The 17,136-nt window shown below is 43.2% G+C and overlaps 1 protein-coding gene across 11 annotated transcripts in view; it reads left to right on the plus strand.

The window, feature by feature from the left end:
• ST7 (suppression of tumorigenicity 7) overlaps positions 1-14,919 on the plus strand; it is a 284,304-nt gene extending 269,385 nt beyond the window's left edge. For 7 of the 11 annotated variants that reach the window (XM_025379148.1, XM_025379149.1, XM_025379151.1 and 4 more), the window contains 3 exons: positions 3,921-4,013; positions 6,757-6,896; positions 14,575-14,919. In XM_025379148.1, coding sequence (XP_025234933.1) covers positions 3,921-4,013; positions 6,757-6,896; positions 14,575-14,670 — 329 coding nt within the window. In that variant the 3' untranslated portion in view covers positions 14,671-14,919. Of the gene's footprint in view, positions 1-3,920; positions 4,014-6,756; positions 6,901-7,685; positions 8,731-11,973; positions 11,988-14,535 lie in introns of those variants that run through there. The other 4 variants (XM_025379158.1, XM_025379147.1, XM_025379150.1 and 1 more) reach the window with 4 other exon arrangements.
• Positions 14,920-17,136: the final 2,217 nt, after the last annotated feature.

Here is a 17,136-nt window from a genome sequence, read left to right on the forward strand (position 1 = left end):
CCCAAGGTCACACAGTTAGGTGGTGAAAGCATGGGATCACAACCCAGCCTTTTGACTTTTGAATTTTCTTTGCTGCTGCACCCAAATGCCTCACTAAAAACAGATGGCCTTTGTGGCTGGTTAGCTACATTGAACTTAAAAGTAAGGACATGAAATTTGCAATTTGGTGATAATTTCCTGTTCTATCACTTGCATTTCTAAGTATTAACAAACAAGCAGAATTTTTATGTATAAGCTAGAGTATGACCTGATAGAGAAAGTAGGAACTTTAGGTTTAATAGAGAGAGGGATATGGGGGAAAGAGAAACCCAACCTTTATTGAGCAGCCAGGCACTATATGTGGATGCCTTGACCTCTGCTGTTACACTTAGTTCCTTTACCAGCCTTTGGAGGCCTGTGGTATTCTCATTTTACAGATGAAGAGCCAGGGACACAGATTAACAACCCACCCAAAGTCATACGCTAGTGAGCTTGGGCAGGTCCTGCTCATCCTTTAGATGCCACTGTGGCTGCTCTGCCATTATGTACAGACAGCACCGTGACTCCCTTGGAGGTGTTGATCACCGTGGGAACCTTTGCTCTTACTTTCATGATTGGATCCTGCTTCTGGCACTTGGTGGTGAGCTCCATGAGGGCAGGGGCAGTGTGTGCTGTGCTCTCACCTTTGTGTGCTTGTCACATAAGAAGCCACTCACCTTTTGACAAATGACTGATTATAAGAAGTAGAACTGGGATTCAAACTCAGTTCCCTCTATTACAAATAATCTGTATAAAGTTATCTAAGATACTCTTAGATTAATTACATTCTATCCTTGCCTATCTGGTAGGTAGAGTAAGAAGAGGTCATTAGAAGTCATTGGGAAAATCAGGAATTAACTTGTTCATGTATCCATCCTTTTGTCGTTTCTTTGGTTCTGGTGATTTTTACCCCCAGTATCAATTGAGAATCTCTGATGGGAACAGCACTGATAGACTTGGAACCAAGAAAATGTGTCTGGTCAGGGATAGAAGAAGGCAGCATTGTGCCGCAGACTTGACTGTGAAGACATGATCTGTTCTTTCACTAATTCCCAGTTTCATTTTGACCCTTCAACAAATGCACAACCAAAATCAAGGTAGGGGAAGGGATGGCACACAGAAGAAAGTGCAGAAATATCATTTGTATACCATGTATTCACTCTGAGTGGCCTAGCTTTTTTGTTTTGTTTTTAACCCAATACATGTGTATTTTTAATTCCTCTGAAATTTGTGTTTTCTCAAGGATTTTTAGGTCTGTACTCATTCATAAAATAGATCTGTTCAAATGACCTTTTTCTGTTCTTATTGGCACCGCCAAATCAGTGTGTTTTTAATACTTAGATTCGCAAAATTTCTGGACAGTTGGCAAAAGGCACAAGGCTGTCATGGAGCAGTTGCATGTCTTAGCAGTGAAAGGGACCAGGAGGTGGGAGGTGACGCTGGCAAGGCTTGTGCAGTGCCTTTCCCGGCCTCTCTCCGGACCTCCCCTGCTTATCTCACACTTGACTAGGCCCTGCACTGCAGGGTGGGTAAAGGATAGAATTGCAAGCAGAAATTGTATTTGCTTTTGTTTAGTGAAGCCAAAAGCCTTATTATTATTTTATGAGCTCAATGCAAATGACAGCTGACATGAGAGAGATTTTAAGACCACCATAAGCATCTTTATAATCATGGGGGTGGAGGGCAATCTGGGAAGAGGGTGTGGGTGGGTGGCTGTGTGTACACATGCACTCTTTTTAAAGTTGTATTGTGTCTCTAACCTCTCCAAAAAGGCCAGAACCAATTAGAAAAAGGAAAAGGCCAACTTGACACACAAAATTCTGTATGCGTGCCAAATATTGGAGTGAAAAACATGTAGCATTTGACTGAAAAGACACCAACCAACCATTAGATTTCTATGGTTGAACACTCTCAAGATCTTGCACTCCTGTATTTCATTTAAAAAATTACTCCCTGAAGTGCAAACTGACTTCAATTTTGAATAAAATTTAGCATTCAAATTTATAGCCACTTTGAAAACTGAGGGTTTATATTTATATCATATGAACTTGAACAGATTCTTAATTACAGCAACCCAGCAGCCCTTTGCACATGGAGAATCTGGATTTGGGGGGGAAAAAAAAAAAAAAAAAAAAAACTTCCCACGTAGGTTTTTCCACATTTTTCAGATGCTTTTGTAGCAGCCATCATTTATGGGAAATGGCATTAAAATCCTGCCATAATGTAGTTTACATTTAAATCCAGTACTTCCCAGAAGAGATTGTAGTGTATCCTATAAAGGCACTAAAAGGCTTATTTTTGTTTTTGTTTGTTTCTGTTGGGGGTGTTTCGTTCTCTTGAAAGTCTGGTTCTAATGGAGAGATGTTGGTTCCTTGGAATGATCTTTGTGTGTTAACAACCTGTGCAAAGAACTACTCTCTTGCTTGTTCTAGCGGGCAAAAGTCATCTTTGTTTGCATGCAAGAAAAGGTCTGATTGAACTAGGGTGAGCCTTTCATTTTAAGCAGAGTTAAAGTCTGGGGTGTTTTTAATGTTTTAATCTCTGTTTAAGAGGTTTCTGTTATGAGAGGAAAATTGATAACATTTTTACCTCAGCAAACTGCCAGCAAACTGGCTCTGCTCTAATCCCACATTTATAGTGATTTATATTCTCCGTGGCAATGTGCTGTAACCTCAGAGTGATACCACTGCGGTGTAGATTGACTGCATTCCAAATGCTGGAATCACATACATAATGTTTTTACTTTTAAATAATATTCAGACACCAGAATAAATACCATATGTGCACTGATGCTGGTTACAATGGAACCTTGTCATTTCTTGTGAGGGAGAACATTCTTTGTTTCTGATTCCTGTTTGAAATAAGTATGCAAAAGATAAATATGTACATTGACAGCATTTTGAGAAGGCTCTGGTAGTTACACAGCTGAGGATGTAGCTATGATTCCTTGAAATGTATCATTTAAAACTAAAAATATTGCTGCATGTTTTACCATCCCTCACTAACATACATGAAGGCAAGGATTGTTATCTGACATTCCCAGAGTGGGGTAGAGCTTTTATATTTTATATCTACAGCAGGCTGTAGTAAGAGGACATCTGTTGAAGAAAAATTACCTCCACGAGTACTGTTCATAGGAACAGTGAGACTAACATGCTGATGACATTGAAACAGGGAGAGTAACACACTTGATCATGGGAAAGGATGGATTGATTGGAAAGCCGTAATTCAGTGTGAGCCCTAATGTCATCTGATGCTACAAAAGCAGAATTTAGGTGACCTAATGTCATCAAAATACAGATAATTAATCTCTCCAGATCAGTTTTCCCACATGATATTTAAGATTTAAACTTTTAATAAAGTTTAGAAATGCCTCCTGAGTTATCGTTTTTAGATTTTTGTTTTTATTCATCTTGATTGGAATTCAAATCCACTTAAACAGTATTTTTTAAATCAACTTGGTAGAATGCCTTTCATATTTGTACATCTAGACAAACTCCAACAAGTCGATCCACATTTGCTTCTTGGGGAAGCATTTTAATCCATGTTTGCATGATTACTATTTGTTTAGCTATATTGAATTAGTGCCCATAACATTTTAATAATACTTAGTAGATGATGAAACCCTGGGCATTGATACTGATGGCTTCCCAACCCCTCTGCACCTCTGTCCCACCCAGTTTTGTGAGGTTTGCCCAGAATATATAGTGTGAGATGAATGTGTGAGTAATACATCATAATTTATCTCTGACATTTCATTTGGCACATAGCTTGGGTGGGTAAGCCTTGCCTCCTTTGTAGAAGCGTTCCCTGTTATAAAAACGCTCAAACGTCCCTTTTTGCAGTTGGGAAGTTATGACCCAAACATTGGACATCTCTGATGTATTTTTTCTCCTTTTCAGCTTTTCGGATGATCCCTTATCCCTTGGAAAAGGGGCACCTATTTTATCCTTACCCAATCTGTACAGAAACAGCAGACCGAGAGCTGCTTCCATGTAAGTCTCACCTCTCTTCAGCCAGTGAGGGTGTGTGGCGAAAGGTGGGGATTGGAAGAGGTGGGAATATCAATGTTTAGAATGTTCCTTATCTTTTATTACTTTTCTCCAAACCCCTGTCCTTGTTTAATAGCATATGTATTCAAGTGAATTATGTGAGTGGGTTTGGCTTCCTGTTCCTCCAAGTCTCTCCAAATTTATCAAAGGGAAAAATGCCAAACGATTGAAATGTAACTGAAGAAACCCTATGCACTGATGGGCCGGAGCACAGAGACCCCTGGTTTGAGCGGGTATGTGCTGGGCCGGTCCATTGTGAAGGTTCTGCCTGGGCTGCTCCGCTGGACAGATGTGGTCTGCACAGACTGGAGTTTGAAGAAGAGCTGCTGACTGAGAGGGAGCTGCTCATGAGTCATGGGTGGGCAGGCAGTACCAGGAAGCTGGCACCATGGCCAGAGGTGGAGTTGTGGGGCAGGGCAGTGTGCTCTGTGGTGAGGCTGTGCTCTGGCCAGAGGGATTTCCCATGAGCACCTCGTGGGTTGCATGTAGTGGTTCAGAGTACCATGTGCAGAGCACACGTGCAGCCTCAGCACTGTATGAAAGCACACAAAAGAAAACTCTGCCCTCCACTACCTTACACTGCTAGCAGTCTAATGACCCACACCACATGTGGAAAATATTATTTTGCTTTGCTGTAATACAACATTGTTTTGACAATTCAGGCTAAATGGTTATTATCAAATCATACTGTGTACAAGGATCATGTCAGGCTCTTCATGTGGCCCTGACTTAGGAGCTATTTTTCTCCCTCAGATAATAAGCTCCAAATTTCAGCTCTTCTCCCTTCTCTGTCTTCTCTCCTGCCATCTCTGCCCTTTCACCAGCCCCAGTTATATCAATATCTTATAGCTGTAACATATAAGTACTTTCCCCAGAGGCACAGTGTAACCTTAGAGCCCTGGGTGCATAGTAAATTTCCAAACACCAGCATTATCCAGCCAGTCATGAGTCTCCAGCATGGTGGGATCTGGGTGCAGAACTCAATGGCTGTCATCAGATTGAGGTAGCAGGAGGTGTTCACTTGCCTCCTTGCCAGCCAGACCCAGTGCGAGATTTGTTACCCAGGGAACTGGGAGATCCCTGTGATGTGTTCCTCACTGTTCAAGTTTGATTGTGAAAAGAGTCTGGTGCCTCACACATTAGATTTGATTTCAGAAATCCTCACCGTGGGCCCATAGTTTACCTTTTGACTCCCCACTTCAGGGAGATCCTTGTTAAGTTTTGGTTTTCTGGTAAGAAAGGCAGTTTTCTGAAAAGTACAATGTTTTTAAATGTTTTAATCGAGTCCAATTAAGTTTCCATGGGGATAGATTGGTTATTAGAACAAGATTACAGTTCTTAAGAGAAACCTTATAGGGATAATCTTTATAAGCCCGAAATAGAAAATTATGGCTCACATTAATTGAATGCAGTGCTCCAAGTCTGGTCTCCCTCCAAAATCTTTTTTGGTTGGATGTTGAGGGTGAGGATATGAAGAAGGTAGGTTGTTTTAAGTGCTACCCATAATTTGCACATTAAAAGTATAATTATAGCCACATGAGGCGCTGAGCACACTTGCTCTGTGTGTTTGAATTGCAGCAGGCTGACCTACCTGGACATAGTAGGCATGTTTGTCTGCATGGAGCTCCTCCTGGATCCCCTCCACCCTCAGTATTCAGCCTTGTGGATTACTGTTGAGGACTCTGAGGAACAGGAGCTGAATGATAGAGGAAAGGCCTCGAGATCTTGTATTCCCTGAGGACCATGGAGCCCTCTGGTCCTCTTGGTTAGAGTGGGCTGTTTCTCACGTGCAGTTTCACAGCCTCTCCCGCAACACCCCCAGCACTTGGCTCTTTCTCCTCCTGCAGGCCAGCCCCATCGACCCAGGCAGTCTCTCAGGCAGCATCCTAACGAGCACAGAGAAGGAGGCGATTCTCTTGACCTTTGTACCACAGCTTTTTGGTTTTCCCAAACCCAATGTTTGAAATATAAAAGTTATAGAAGGCGCTCTAAAGAGCACCAGCTTTTCTCGTTTTTTGATGGTTGTTGGAAGTGTATTTGTCATCTAGAGTCTCTTACAATTGTGCCAGATAACCCTAGCAGCCTTGACCTTCCCGTCTTGCAGTTTGAATAGACCTACATGTGAGGTCCTCGCTGGATGTCTCTCTGTGAGGGTGGCATCCTCCACTGACATACTTAGAGAGTGCCAGGAAAAAAATACAGGAGAAACTAGTATCACCTCCTTATAATGATTTTTAAAATACAGGAAGGAAAACATATGGATGGGGTGCCTTTTTTCTCTGTATACTTGATTTTGGATTTTCCAGGTTTTGTACAATGAACACGTGTTTTGTAATTTGAGTAGTTTCATTGTTTTAGCTGTGTTTGCTTTTGAGAAAAAAATACTATACATTAGGCATAGACGGTGCTCCTCTTCCCTCCCATGAAGAAGGGAATTTGCCCCCCAAATTTGCCCCCTCCTGCCTCCACTTAAAGTGCTGAAGCCTGGCCGGAGACTTGTGACCAGCAGATGGGCCTCCAAAGGCTGGGTCAGATGTTGGCTACGGTTTGTCAGGTGTGCTATTTTTTCATTTCCAATAGGCTTCCAAGTCTTTCCCAAGCTCCGGAGTCAGTGCCGCCATATAGACCTTCCCTGAGAATGCGTTTTACTCCAGCCCTGATATTTTCCTTTTGCTCTTCTCCACAGCTTTCCATGAAGTCTCAGTTTACCCAAAGAAGGAGCTTCCCTTCTTTATTCTCTTTACTGCTGGATTATGTTCCTTCACAGCCATGCTGGCCCTCCTGACACATCAGTTCCCGGAACTTATGGGGGTCTTCGCAAAAGCTGTGAGTGTTTGCCTAGAGGGAGGCCTCGGGGAATGGACGGGGAAAGCCAAGGGAAGCAGCATAAGAGAAACGGGGTTGCCTTGCAGAAATGGATACGAGCCTGCAAAGATTATTGCTCACCATTTAATTTTCATGATCATCAATGGAATCAAAGTGCTAAGGGTCAAATGAGAAAGTGCAGGTTGTTACTGCATGCCTTGCCTCATTTCACAAATTCTCAGCCGTTTCCAAAAAATGCAGGAGGTCCAAAAGGATGGAATGATTTGGGGAATCCTAGCAAATGAAAAATGTGTGGGAAATTATTCAGTTTTCTGTAAATTGAATGACATTATTTCTAATCTTTGGATATCGTGGGTCTTTCCTTAGTGAAGGATGAGATTTACATTTTCAAAGATGATTTAAAAAATTTTTTAAAAGGCTGCAAACCCTTGGCTTGTTTAAGGAATAAACAGAGGGTGTGAAGGGCTTATTAAGAAATAAACTGAAATGACATTTAGAAATATGGAAATCTATTAAGCGTCTTTAAGGAGCTTGAGGAGAGGAGTTTAATAAGAAAAGCCATCTGCATTGACAGCCAAGAACCATTGTTTCTTTGTTGAAAACTGACCATTGCAACCTGCACATGCAGTTGAGGATAAGCTTACTGATCTTGCCACAGATGAGTTTCAAACAGAAGGAATAAGGAAAAGAGTATCAATTGCTTCCCTGGAACTCCATTCAGATTTCAAGGCGAGTGCAATCAGAAAGGACGATTTCTAACTTGGCTGGGTTGATTTAATCCCTTTCCAGATGAGTGACATTTTCTGCTCGGCAGAGTTCAGGGACTGGAATTGCAAGAGTATTTTCATGCGTGTTGAAGATGAACTGGAAATCCCTCCGGCACCTCAATCTCAACATTTCCAAAACTGAACTCATCACTCCTCTTCCCCCACCACCAAAACTGCTCCTCCTCCTGTATTCCTGACCTCCACCATCCACCCCGTTGCTCAAGCCAGAAACTCAGCAGCCCTTCCAAACTCTTCCCTCTCTCACTCGCCACATCTCATCTGTCTTGGCCTTCACAATCCATCAGTTCTAACCTCCTAAGCAACTAGGCCTTCAGTAAATGTGATTCACCTCTTCTTTCCCTCCTTTTCCCAAAGCATCCCTCTTAGTTTAGGTCCTTGTTATTTCTTGCCTGAACTCCTGCCATAATCTTAACTGGTCTCCTTGCTTCCTGTCTTATCCTCTACTAGTCTTTCTTTTATGCTGACACAAGAATGGTCTTTCTGAATTGCACATCTGAGCATGTCACTTCCCTGCTTAAATTTCTCCAGTGGTTTCTCACTGACTTCAGGATCAAGTCCCAGTTGTTCAGCATGGCATCCAAGGCTCTTTATGATCTGGCCCTTGCTTACCTCTCAGCCTTAGCTCTCCCAACTCTTGCACAGTCACTGCTCTTCAGCCACAGTGGATCACTCACCATTCCCAGATGCACCAGGCTCTTGCACACTTCTGCGCCTTTGCATGTGCTGTTTGCTGTGTGTGGTATGCCCTTCACTGTCACCACCCTGCTCATCCACTCTACTAATGCCTCTTCGTTCTTTTATACTCAGCTTTCTTTAAAGTTCTTCTAAGCTGAGTTAGGTGTCTGTCCTCTATGATCCCGCAGTATTCCATGAATACATATATTCTTACATTTATTGTACCGTATTATAATTGTTGAAAACTTGTCTGTCCCATTTAGAATGTGAGCTCCTTGAGAGCAGGACGGTGTCTTCCTTATCTCTGTATCCCCAAGGCTTTGCACAGTGCCTTGCACATAGGAGGTTTTCAATAAATGATTATTAAATAATATATGGTAGTGGTCTCTGCAGAAAGAATCAATGGAAAAATCAGATACAGCTTAGCATTTTCTTTTCTTCTTGTATGCTTATAATCATAGCCTCTTAGAGTTGAAAGGGACCTGAAGCAAATTGCCTTTAACAGCAACCCTGAGTGGGGGTCACCTAGACTCATCTTGAATACTTTCAGTGATGGGGCGCTCACATATTTATAAACATCAAAGCCCATTTGATTATTGGATGACTCAGAACTTTTCCTTGTACTGTAAAAATCTGCCTCCCTTTGGTTTCCACTTATTCCTATTCTATATTTAGGGTACACCAAAAAGCCCTCCTTCCTCTTGCAAATTCTTAGGACAGCTCACTAATTAATGGCCACCTCTAACCAACTACCTGCTTTTTCCTCCAGGTAGAATATCTTGCATTTCCTTAAGTCTTCTGTGCATGACATGATTTCTACACCCATAATCACCCATATTGCTGCCTTGGATGTTCCTTAGCTTATGGGCCTACACTACTTGTTATTTTCTTCTACTCCCTAGCCAATCTCTAAGTAAAAGTAGTTGCCAAAATTCTGAGTGTGACTTAGTAAAATTTAAAATAAGAATATATTTACATTAAACAATTATTGGTCTTTCATGTTTTCTGTTAAATATTTTTAGAGCATACTTGTAAAAATATGTCATTAGTCCAGTATTCTTCATTAAACTGACTGTAATAGCACTTGGTGGGAGTTTTGAATCAATAGAGATTCCCAGCCTCCAGTCTACATATTCACCTGGCCGCACCACCAGAAATCCAAAATCTTGAGTATTAGCAGGAGGAATCTGTATTTTTCACAAAGCCCCCAGCAGATTCTGAGGATGGAGACTGAGGGCATTTTACTGTCTCCTTCCAGGGACACTGCTTGGAAAGCTGAACCTTCAGGCAGCCACTTGCAGCTGCATGCTGTGCCGTCAGAGCTGTTCAGGTGGAAGCTTTTCAGGAATCAGTGGTTTCCTTGGCTGTACCTTGGAAATATCGAGAAACTTAAAAGCTACTGAGGCCTGTCCCCACAAGCCGAACTTTCTTGGTCTGGGGTCAGCATGGGCAACTCAGTTGTCAAGCGCTCCCCTGGTGACACAGCTGTACAACCACTGCATTGAATGGAATGAATAATTGCCTGAGCCTGCTTTAACTAGCAAGGGGATTGGGAATGCAGAGGGAAGGACAGCAACTGGAATACAACTGGGTGTTCTCTAGGACTGGCCGTACAGCTGTGCTTCCAGAGTGTAGCAGGGGGGTGTTCATTACAGATGTGGGACAGGACACCACTCCTTTCATGTTTTCAAAGCTTTGGTTTTGAGTGTAGCATCAAATGATTGAATAAAATATAAATCTGCCTTTAGGGTCCTCATATTTTCTGCTCTACCAAGGTGTGGTAGTTTGGTCAGCTCCCCATAGTTTTCAAATGTACTTTAGATAAGTTTGCATTTCAACCTCTGTCTGGAGAATCACATTTATCTTGCCCTTCATAAAATGTCTGTAGAGACTGTGTGGGGAAGGAAGATGGATGGCCTGAATGAGACAAGCCCCTTCTCCCGCCGCCTCCTCGACCTGCCCCCAGAGTCTTCTCTGCATCTTCACCCTGGTCACTTCATTAGGCCCCTCCCGAAGCTCCCACCCCACACCCCACACCCCGCAGGTTATCGCAACTGCCCTAGAGGCTGCCTGCGACCATTTGCAGCTTGTGAAAGTGATTTTCTCAGCCCTTTCCTGAGATAATGTCCCTGGGACGATGACCTTTAGTAGATGCAGAGAGATTGCACTGCCACCCCCAGCTGCGGGCTTGGGAACTCTCCAGCGTGTTTACATGGTGACCATGATGTGCGGCCCATAAGGAAGCCCACAGGGAAGCGTGAACCACTGGGAAATAGTGGAAGGAGCAGCTTCCACTGGCATTTCCCCCTAATCTAATCTACCTCAGTGATTTAGGACTAACTCTTCCTAGAATGTTTAGTTACAAAGATAAGCTTGCACATATAACTACGTTATCATTCCAAACCCACCTCCTCACAGAGTGTGGGAAGGTCAGGATTCTGACCCCTCTGTCTTTCCTTCTCTAGTGTCTCTCCTTCCCTGAGACTGAGACTCCTGATTTCTGACTCTCATCTTCACTTATAGGCCTCGACCTCTTTGAAGCCTGATATTGATTACCGTGAAATGTCAATTGTCTGATTGCAGTAGGGCACCTGGAAGTTATTCAGATAAGCGGAGGCGTTTTGAATGTTAATGAAGCCTGTTGGGAGCCGTGACCTTCTAAGTGATGGTGTTTCAGGAAAAGGAAGATCAGGCAATTGAAGTGACATTCTCTTTTTTTACTAGTTCAGTTGCATTTTCTCACCACGAGACGCTCATTGAATCCTGGGGCATTTTGGTTAAAGATTTGACCATGTATCTCTGCCCTCTGGACAGTTGTAGACATCGAGATAAATAGGCTGTTCCAGGCTTTCTTGGTGTTGCTCATTCAGACTCAACTTTTCAGCAGTAAAGTGCCCCTTAAGTCAAGTGAAAACTGCTGTTTCTCCTTGTGTATTGGTTGGGTCTCCAGCTAAAAAATATTGACTGATTTTCAAACATGCTCAGAAATACAACTGAGCATCCCAAGCCAGTCATGCACCTCCAGACATTTTTAAAAATATCTCCTGATGGAGCCACTGGCCTTTGTTTGGTTACAAAGTGGAAGGGTTTAGCAACTTCAGACACCTCACTACATTGCCTGCTGCCTGCTTGCAGGTATGGGATGGAAGGCATGCTGTGGGGGAAGGTGGCTTAATAGTGAAGGAAGCACATCTCAACTGGGGTTTGTGAGAGAGTAAATTAGGCCCTCTAGGAAAAAGTTCAAGGGAGTCTTTGTGAATTCTCCCAAGGATGGAGCATTCTAGATAGGAGGGATAGAAGAGAATCATTCTATACGTTGGAGGCGCTGGGGCTTAGTATTCTTGTGGGACCTTGTTGAGAAGGGCAGGTGTCACCCAGGCAAGAAGGGGCCACTGTACTTTGCTGTGCAGCATGGGGAAAAGGGAGCATTTATGGACATCAAACAGGATGAAGCTCTCCTCTTGATTTTCAGAGGCCTCACTTTTGTGCTTTTTATCCAAGTCAGGTTAGTGCCCAAAACAAAGCAAACAAATAAAAAACAAAAAAGGCCTTTATTTTAAGCCAACATTGTAACATCTCCATTCATTCTGCAACTCAAGGTGTGGCTCCCTGAGGTCCGCACATTTTAGTGTGTGTGAATCACCCAGAGTACAGACTTTGAGCGGTGCCTGTTACCTAGCTGCGCTGGCTCATGTTCAGCAGTTGCAACAGCTCCATGGCTGCAGTGGCTCAATATTCAGCAGTTCCTTCCCTACTCAACCACAACTTCAACAGTTCTAAATCTGTTTTTGGCCAAGTCTTCAGGATATAACTTTGCCAGCAATATCACCTTGTTTATTAAGCCCTCTCTTCTACCACCTGTCAGAATCTCTGGTTTGTCCAGACCACTATAACACTTTAACTCCTCTTGATGGAGTTGAGCATTATAGACAGATGCTGTGGTGTGTGGAGCCTTGGTGGTCTCTGATTATATATGTGTCTGTGTATATAGTTATACACTTACGCAGACATATATAATTATGCATGTACACATATTATATGTGTATTTCGTATCATGTTGGGTGAAGGCAATCAGTAGACTTGCTCCATATTATTCTCTTATAACTAGGATTTTACAAATGCTTTCAGAGTAATTGGGCGGTAATTGCTCATTCCCAGGCCCGTTATCTCCCATGATGCCTTCCAACTGCATGCGTGGGTGCACCCAGTCCAGCTCTAAACTGAAAAGGATAGGCCATCTGTTCCATAGGGTGGTTCTGTGCACTCAACAAAGGATAATTTCAGAAGGTTATCAGAAACTACCATGTACCTGGCACCTGCTTGAGGATGGCACTGGCTCCTCTTTGCTGAAGCACTGACATGGCTGCCTGTTTCTTAACTGCAGACCCAGCCTGGCACACAGGGCCCTCCCCAGTATCCTTCTAGCCACTTTTGAACTATACTTCTTCTAACTGTCCTGGCTAAACTGAACCATTTACTACCTTCTGGTCATACGATTTCTTTTCCATTTCTCTTCTGGCTGTTTACTGAGCCTGCAGGGCCCACCCTGCTCCTATTTCTTTACCATCCTTGCCCCATCTCTCTCTTCATATTCCAGGCATCCACTGGAGTCCGTTTTACTTGCCTCATTCTCAAAAGTATTCCTGCTGCTTTCAACAGAATGGATTCTCTCCCTTTTCCAGTCCCAGTGCTTTGTTTGGGCCTCTATCCTGATTGCCATCATAGCCTATCTGGTTATTAGTTTGCTCTGTCCATATCTTCGTGGCCGCCTCCTTCACTGGGCTTTGAGCTTCCTGACAGTGGGAGTTTAGTTTTGTCCCACACCCCTTTATATTTCACCCAGCACTTAATTGCCTTACTAAATAAATACATTTAATTGGTGTAAAACACAGGTTGGAGAAGGATCCCAAATTTTATGCTGTCTTGACTTTCCATCTTATGGATCTCGCATTTGATGATCTGGCTATATAATGTGTTGCGGGCCTTCCCAGTGTGAAACTGGTTTTGGACCAGTTCTACGGGTCCAAAAACAAAACAAAACAACAGGAAAGATTCTGGGTTAGCAAATTTGGGAAACTTGCCCACCATACCTCTTCTCGAAGACACACAGTCCACAGAACGTATACCTAGTAAAGGAGCCTGATTTAACTTCATTAAATGTACTAAACTTGCTTGACCTCAGAACTGTGATCCCCTCTGCATATATACACACACATTGCACTACACTTCTATGAGAAACTCTTGGTAGTATGGATGGTGCTGTGTAATGGACAAGGGCTTAGAACAAAGGGCTCCACAGTACAGGAACCAGGTGTTGAACCCCAGTGAGACAATACCTGGGTTCTAAGCAGAGAGAGGGCAATGAAAGCATCCCAACAACTCTCTCTTCCCTGACGGGTAGGGCACCTCTTCTGCCAGATGCTGGATGGGGTGTGGAGTGAAGCTGATTCTTCACAAGAACCGAATTAGAATGGATTTGATAATATTTTAAAGAGTCTCACATGAAGCACTTGGCTTTCTTAAAAGACACAGCTAATGAGCTTTATTCTCTACATGAAAAGCAGAAAGGAATTTAGTAACCAAATGAAAGAGTTCCCAGAGGTGCACTCGAAACAGCCCCTCTTAACAAGGATCTGTCCTCTATGGAATAGCCAGTTTGCCGCCTTCTCCCAGGGTCCCAGGCATGCTGCTAAACACGTGGCTCAGACAGGAGCCCAGGCTGCTGTTTGGGAGGCAGCGGAATCGCAAAGAAATTCATACACAACACACTTGACCTTTAAAATTGCCTTTTCCATTTAAAATGAGCTGTACACCCAGCTAGATGAGCAGCTGGTCTAAGTTGTCACCATTTTTAAAACTCTTGTGCCCACTTGCCACCAATCTGTCATTCCTGTTTGATGACACCAGTCATCTGCATGGCAACCAGCAGATGCTAAAGACTAGCAGGAAGACCTCAGGACTGTGGGCCACCTGTCAGGGGAGTGAGGGGGCTGTCAGCTGACACTTCTCCCCCTTATCTAACAGTGCTGGAGCCAAGGACTGGAATGCAAGTTTGACCATCAGCTGATGTTTCCTGTAAACATAAAGATGAAATGGTCGCCTTTTGAGACTTTCGTAATGCAGTGACTTAAGCTGCAGGAGTGGGTGGAGAGGTTTGTTTTATAGTCTTGAACAAGGTTTCTGCTGACTTCTGTGTCTGTCTGGTTTCTTTACAGTTCCTCAGCACTTTGTTTGCCCCCTTAAACTTTGTCATGGAGAAAGTGGAGAGCATCCTCCCATCCAGTCTGTGGCACCAGCTAACACGGATCTGAGAGAAGCCCCGTCCTCCAGTCACCTCACCCACTGCTGCCACTGTCTCCTCCGTGCCAACTCCTTGTGGACCGCAAGAAAGCATGACTTTGAAAAAGGGAAGCCATTCCGAGATTTTAAAATGTTCATGGACTATTCCATATTAAAAGCTGTTTTTGTTGTACAAAATTCATTGATGTTCAGTTCTATTTTATTTTGCCTTCAGAAAAGAAGAAGGAAGTCAAAAATAAAACTTTTGTGTATTGCAGCAATCATTTGTATCCTCCTGTGTCTTCCAACCCTAAAATGGTTGATGTCCCAAATAAACCTTTGGGTTTACCTTGAGTTTCCTGGGAACCTGAATCTGCTGAGTGCCACATCATGGTTTCTCTGCTGATGGAGCACATCTCAGCAGGCCCTGAGAACCCCTTATAGGCAGAGGCTTGGAACATGGAATCTCTTGGGTTCAACAGTACCATCATTGTCAACCCCAAACTGTCCTTCTAGGCCAAATGCACAGAAAAAGCTCACAAGAGGAATCACTGGAAGCATGAATGAAGAAAATGTGTGTGCCATGGCAGGGTGTTCCGGTTCAGAGACTCTACTTACTGAAGAGTGTTCAACGCTGTAGTTCCAGGAATCATTTTGGTTTTGCTGTTTGAAAACTTCTTGTGAGAAAACTCCCGATAAGAAGCCACAGACCCAACAGTCTGTGGTAGAACCTGACCAGCTTACCGTCATTGCCATTTTTAAAATGTTTTCTCATAAGGGTACTTTTAAATTTTTTATCATGTTTGCATTCCTGATGCTTCAGTGTGAGCATTCTTTGACTACTTTAGTGATTTGAACCAAAGTGATCATTTGTCCTCACCACCTTTAAAAGCTTTCCATATGATTCATATCTTGCTTAGCATCTGGCTTTACTTAAGCAAAAAAAAAAAAAGAAAAAAAAAGAAAAATAAATAAACTTGAATCCTCTATCTGAAGTGAAAAGTACCACTATTTAAAATCTCACTCCAGTGCCTAAAAACAAAGGGCCTGTCCTTTACGAAGCTTGTTTTTCCCCTTATTGAGAATCTGAAGTCTTTCCCCACTAGTGTTAAAATAGGCAGTATTTGGGGAAAGCGCCCGGCCACATCTCCTTCCCAGGGGATCTTCCTACTGGCCCCAAGAGCATAGTCAGGTGAGCAGGTAACATTAGGTGCACAAGGGCTTTTGGCAAACCCTTCTTTGTACCCACTTTGTACAAAGCCCTGATGGGATACGTAGCTAGCTCTGACTCTTAAAGGAAGTATCTCATAAGAGCTTGAACTCCATGTACACACACCGGTAGCAGGGGGCAGGTCTATCTTGTGGATATCTGCTCCTGGTGGCAGGGGCGAGGTCTCTTTCCCTCTTCTTCCTCTGACACAACTCCCAACATACAGGGGATGTGCAAATGATTTCTTGGATGAATTGATGCGATAGTGATAGGTACAAAGAACCTTTGACCCATATTCAGAGGAGGAAGATGGGTTCCAGCTGAGAAGGACCAGGGAAGGCTTAGAAATGTAATTTTGAGCCAGAAGAAAAAGTGATGAGAATCTGATTCTTTGATGTGATAGATGAGGAAACAAAAGTCCAAAGTCGACCTGCGCCAGTTGGGACTCCAGATTGTGATAAGCCTTGAATGAAGGTTTAAGAGCTCATAGGCAGTGGGAAGTGGAAATGGCCAAAGACATCATTGTTAGAAACTCCAAGTTTTCTGTAATCCCAGCAGTTTGGGAAGCCAGGCCAGGAGGATTAGTTGAGCCCAGGAGTTCAAGACCAGCCTGAGCAACATAGTAAGACCAGATCTCCACATAAAAAAATTGTTTTAACTAGGTAGGCATGGTGGCAAGTGCTTGTAATCCCAGCTACTTGGAAGGCTGAGGTAGGAGGATCACTTGGGCCCAGGAGGTCGAGGCTGCAGTGAGCCCTGATTACACTACACTCCAGCCTGGGTGACAGAGTGAGACCCTGTCTCAAAAGAAAAAAAAAAAAAAAGTTGGAGAAAATACAGCAAAGATATGGAAGATAAGGATTTAAAGTGCCTAATGAATTTAATAGGATTTTAGAACCATTTCATGGAGAGGTGAGGCTTTGAGGGGCAGGAGGAGTTAATGGGAAGTGCAGATGGAAAAAAGATGGTGACAGATGTAGACACAATCAATGACAGATGTGGGTAATACTGTTGAAGGAAATGACAAGGTGGGTAATATTGTTGAAGGAAATGAGTCCCTTGGCTAATAGGAGTGTATTAGTCTATTCGTGTATTTCTATATAGAAATATCTGGTACTGGGTAATTCATAAGGAAAGAGGTTTAATTGGCTAACGATTCTGCAGGCTGTACAGGAAGCACAGCAGCATCTGCTTCTGGGGAAGCCTCAGGAGGCTTCCAATCATGGCAGAAGGTGAAGTAGGGGCAGGCACATCACATGGTGAAAGCAAGAGCAACAGAGAGAAAGTG

The sequence above is a fragment of the Theropithecus gelada genome, chromosome 3 (assembly GCF_003255815.1).
Source record: "Theropithecus gelada isolate Dixy chromosome 3, Tgel_1.0, whole genome shotgun sequence".
Lineage (NCBI taxonomy): Eukaryota > Metazoa > Chordata > Mammalia > Primates > Cercopithecidae > Theropithecus > Theropithecus gelada.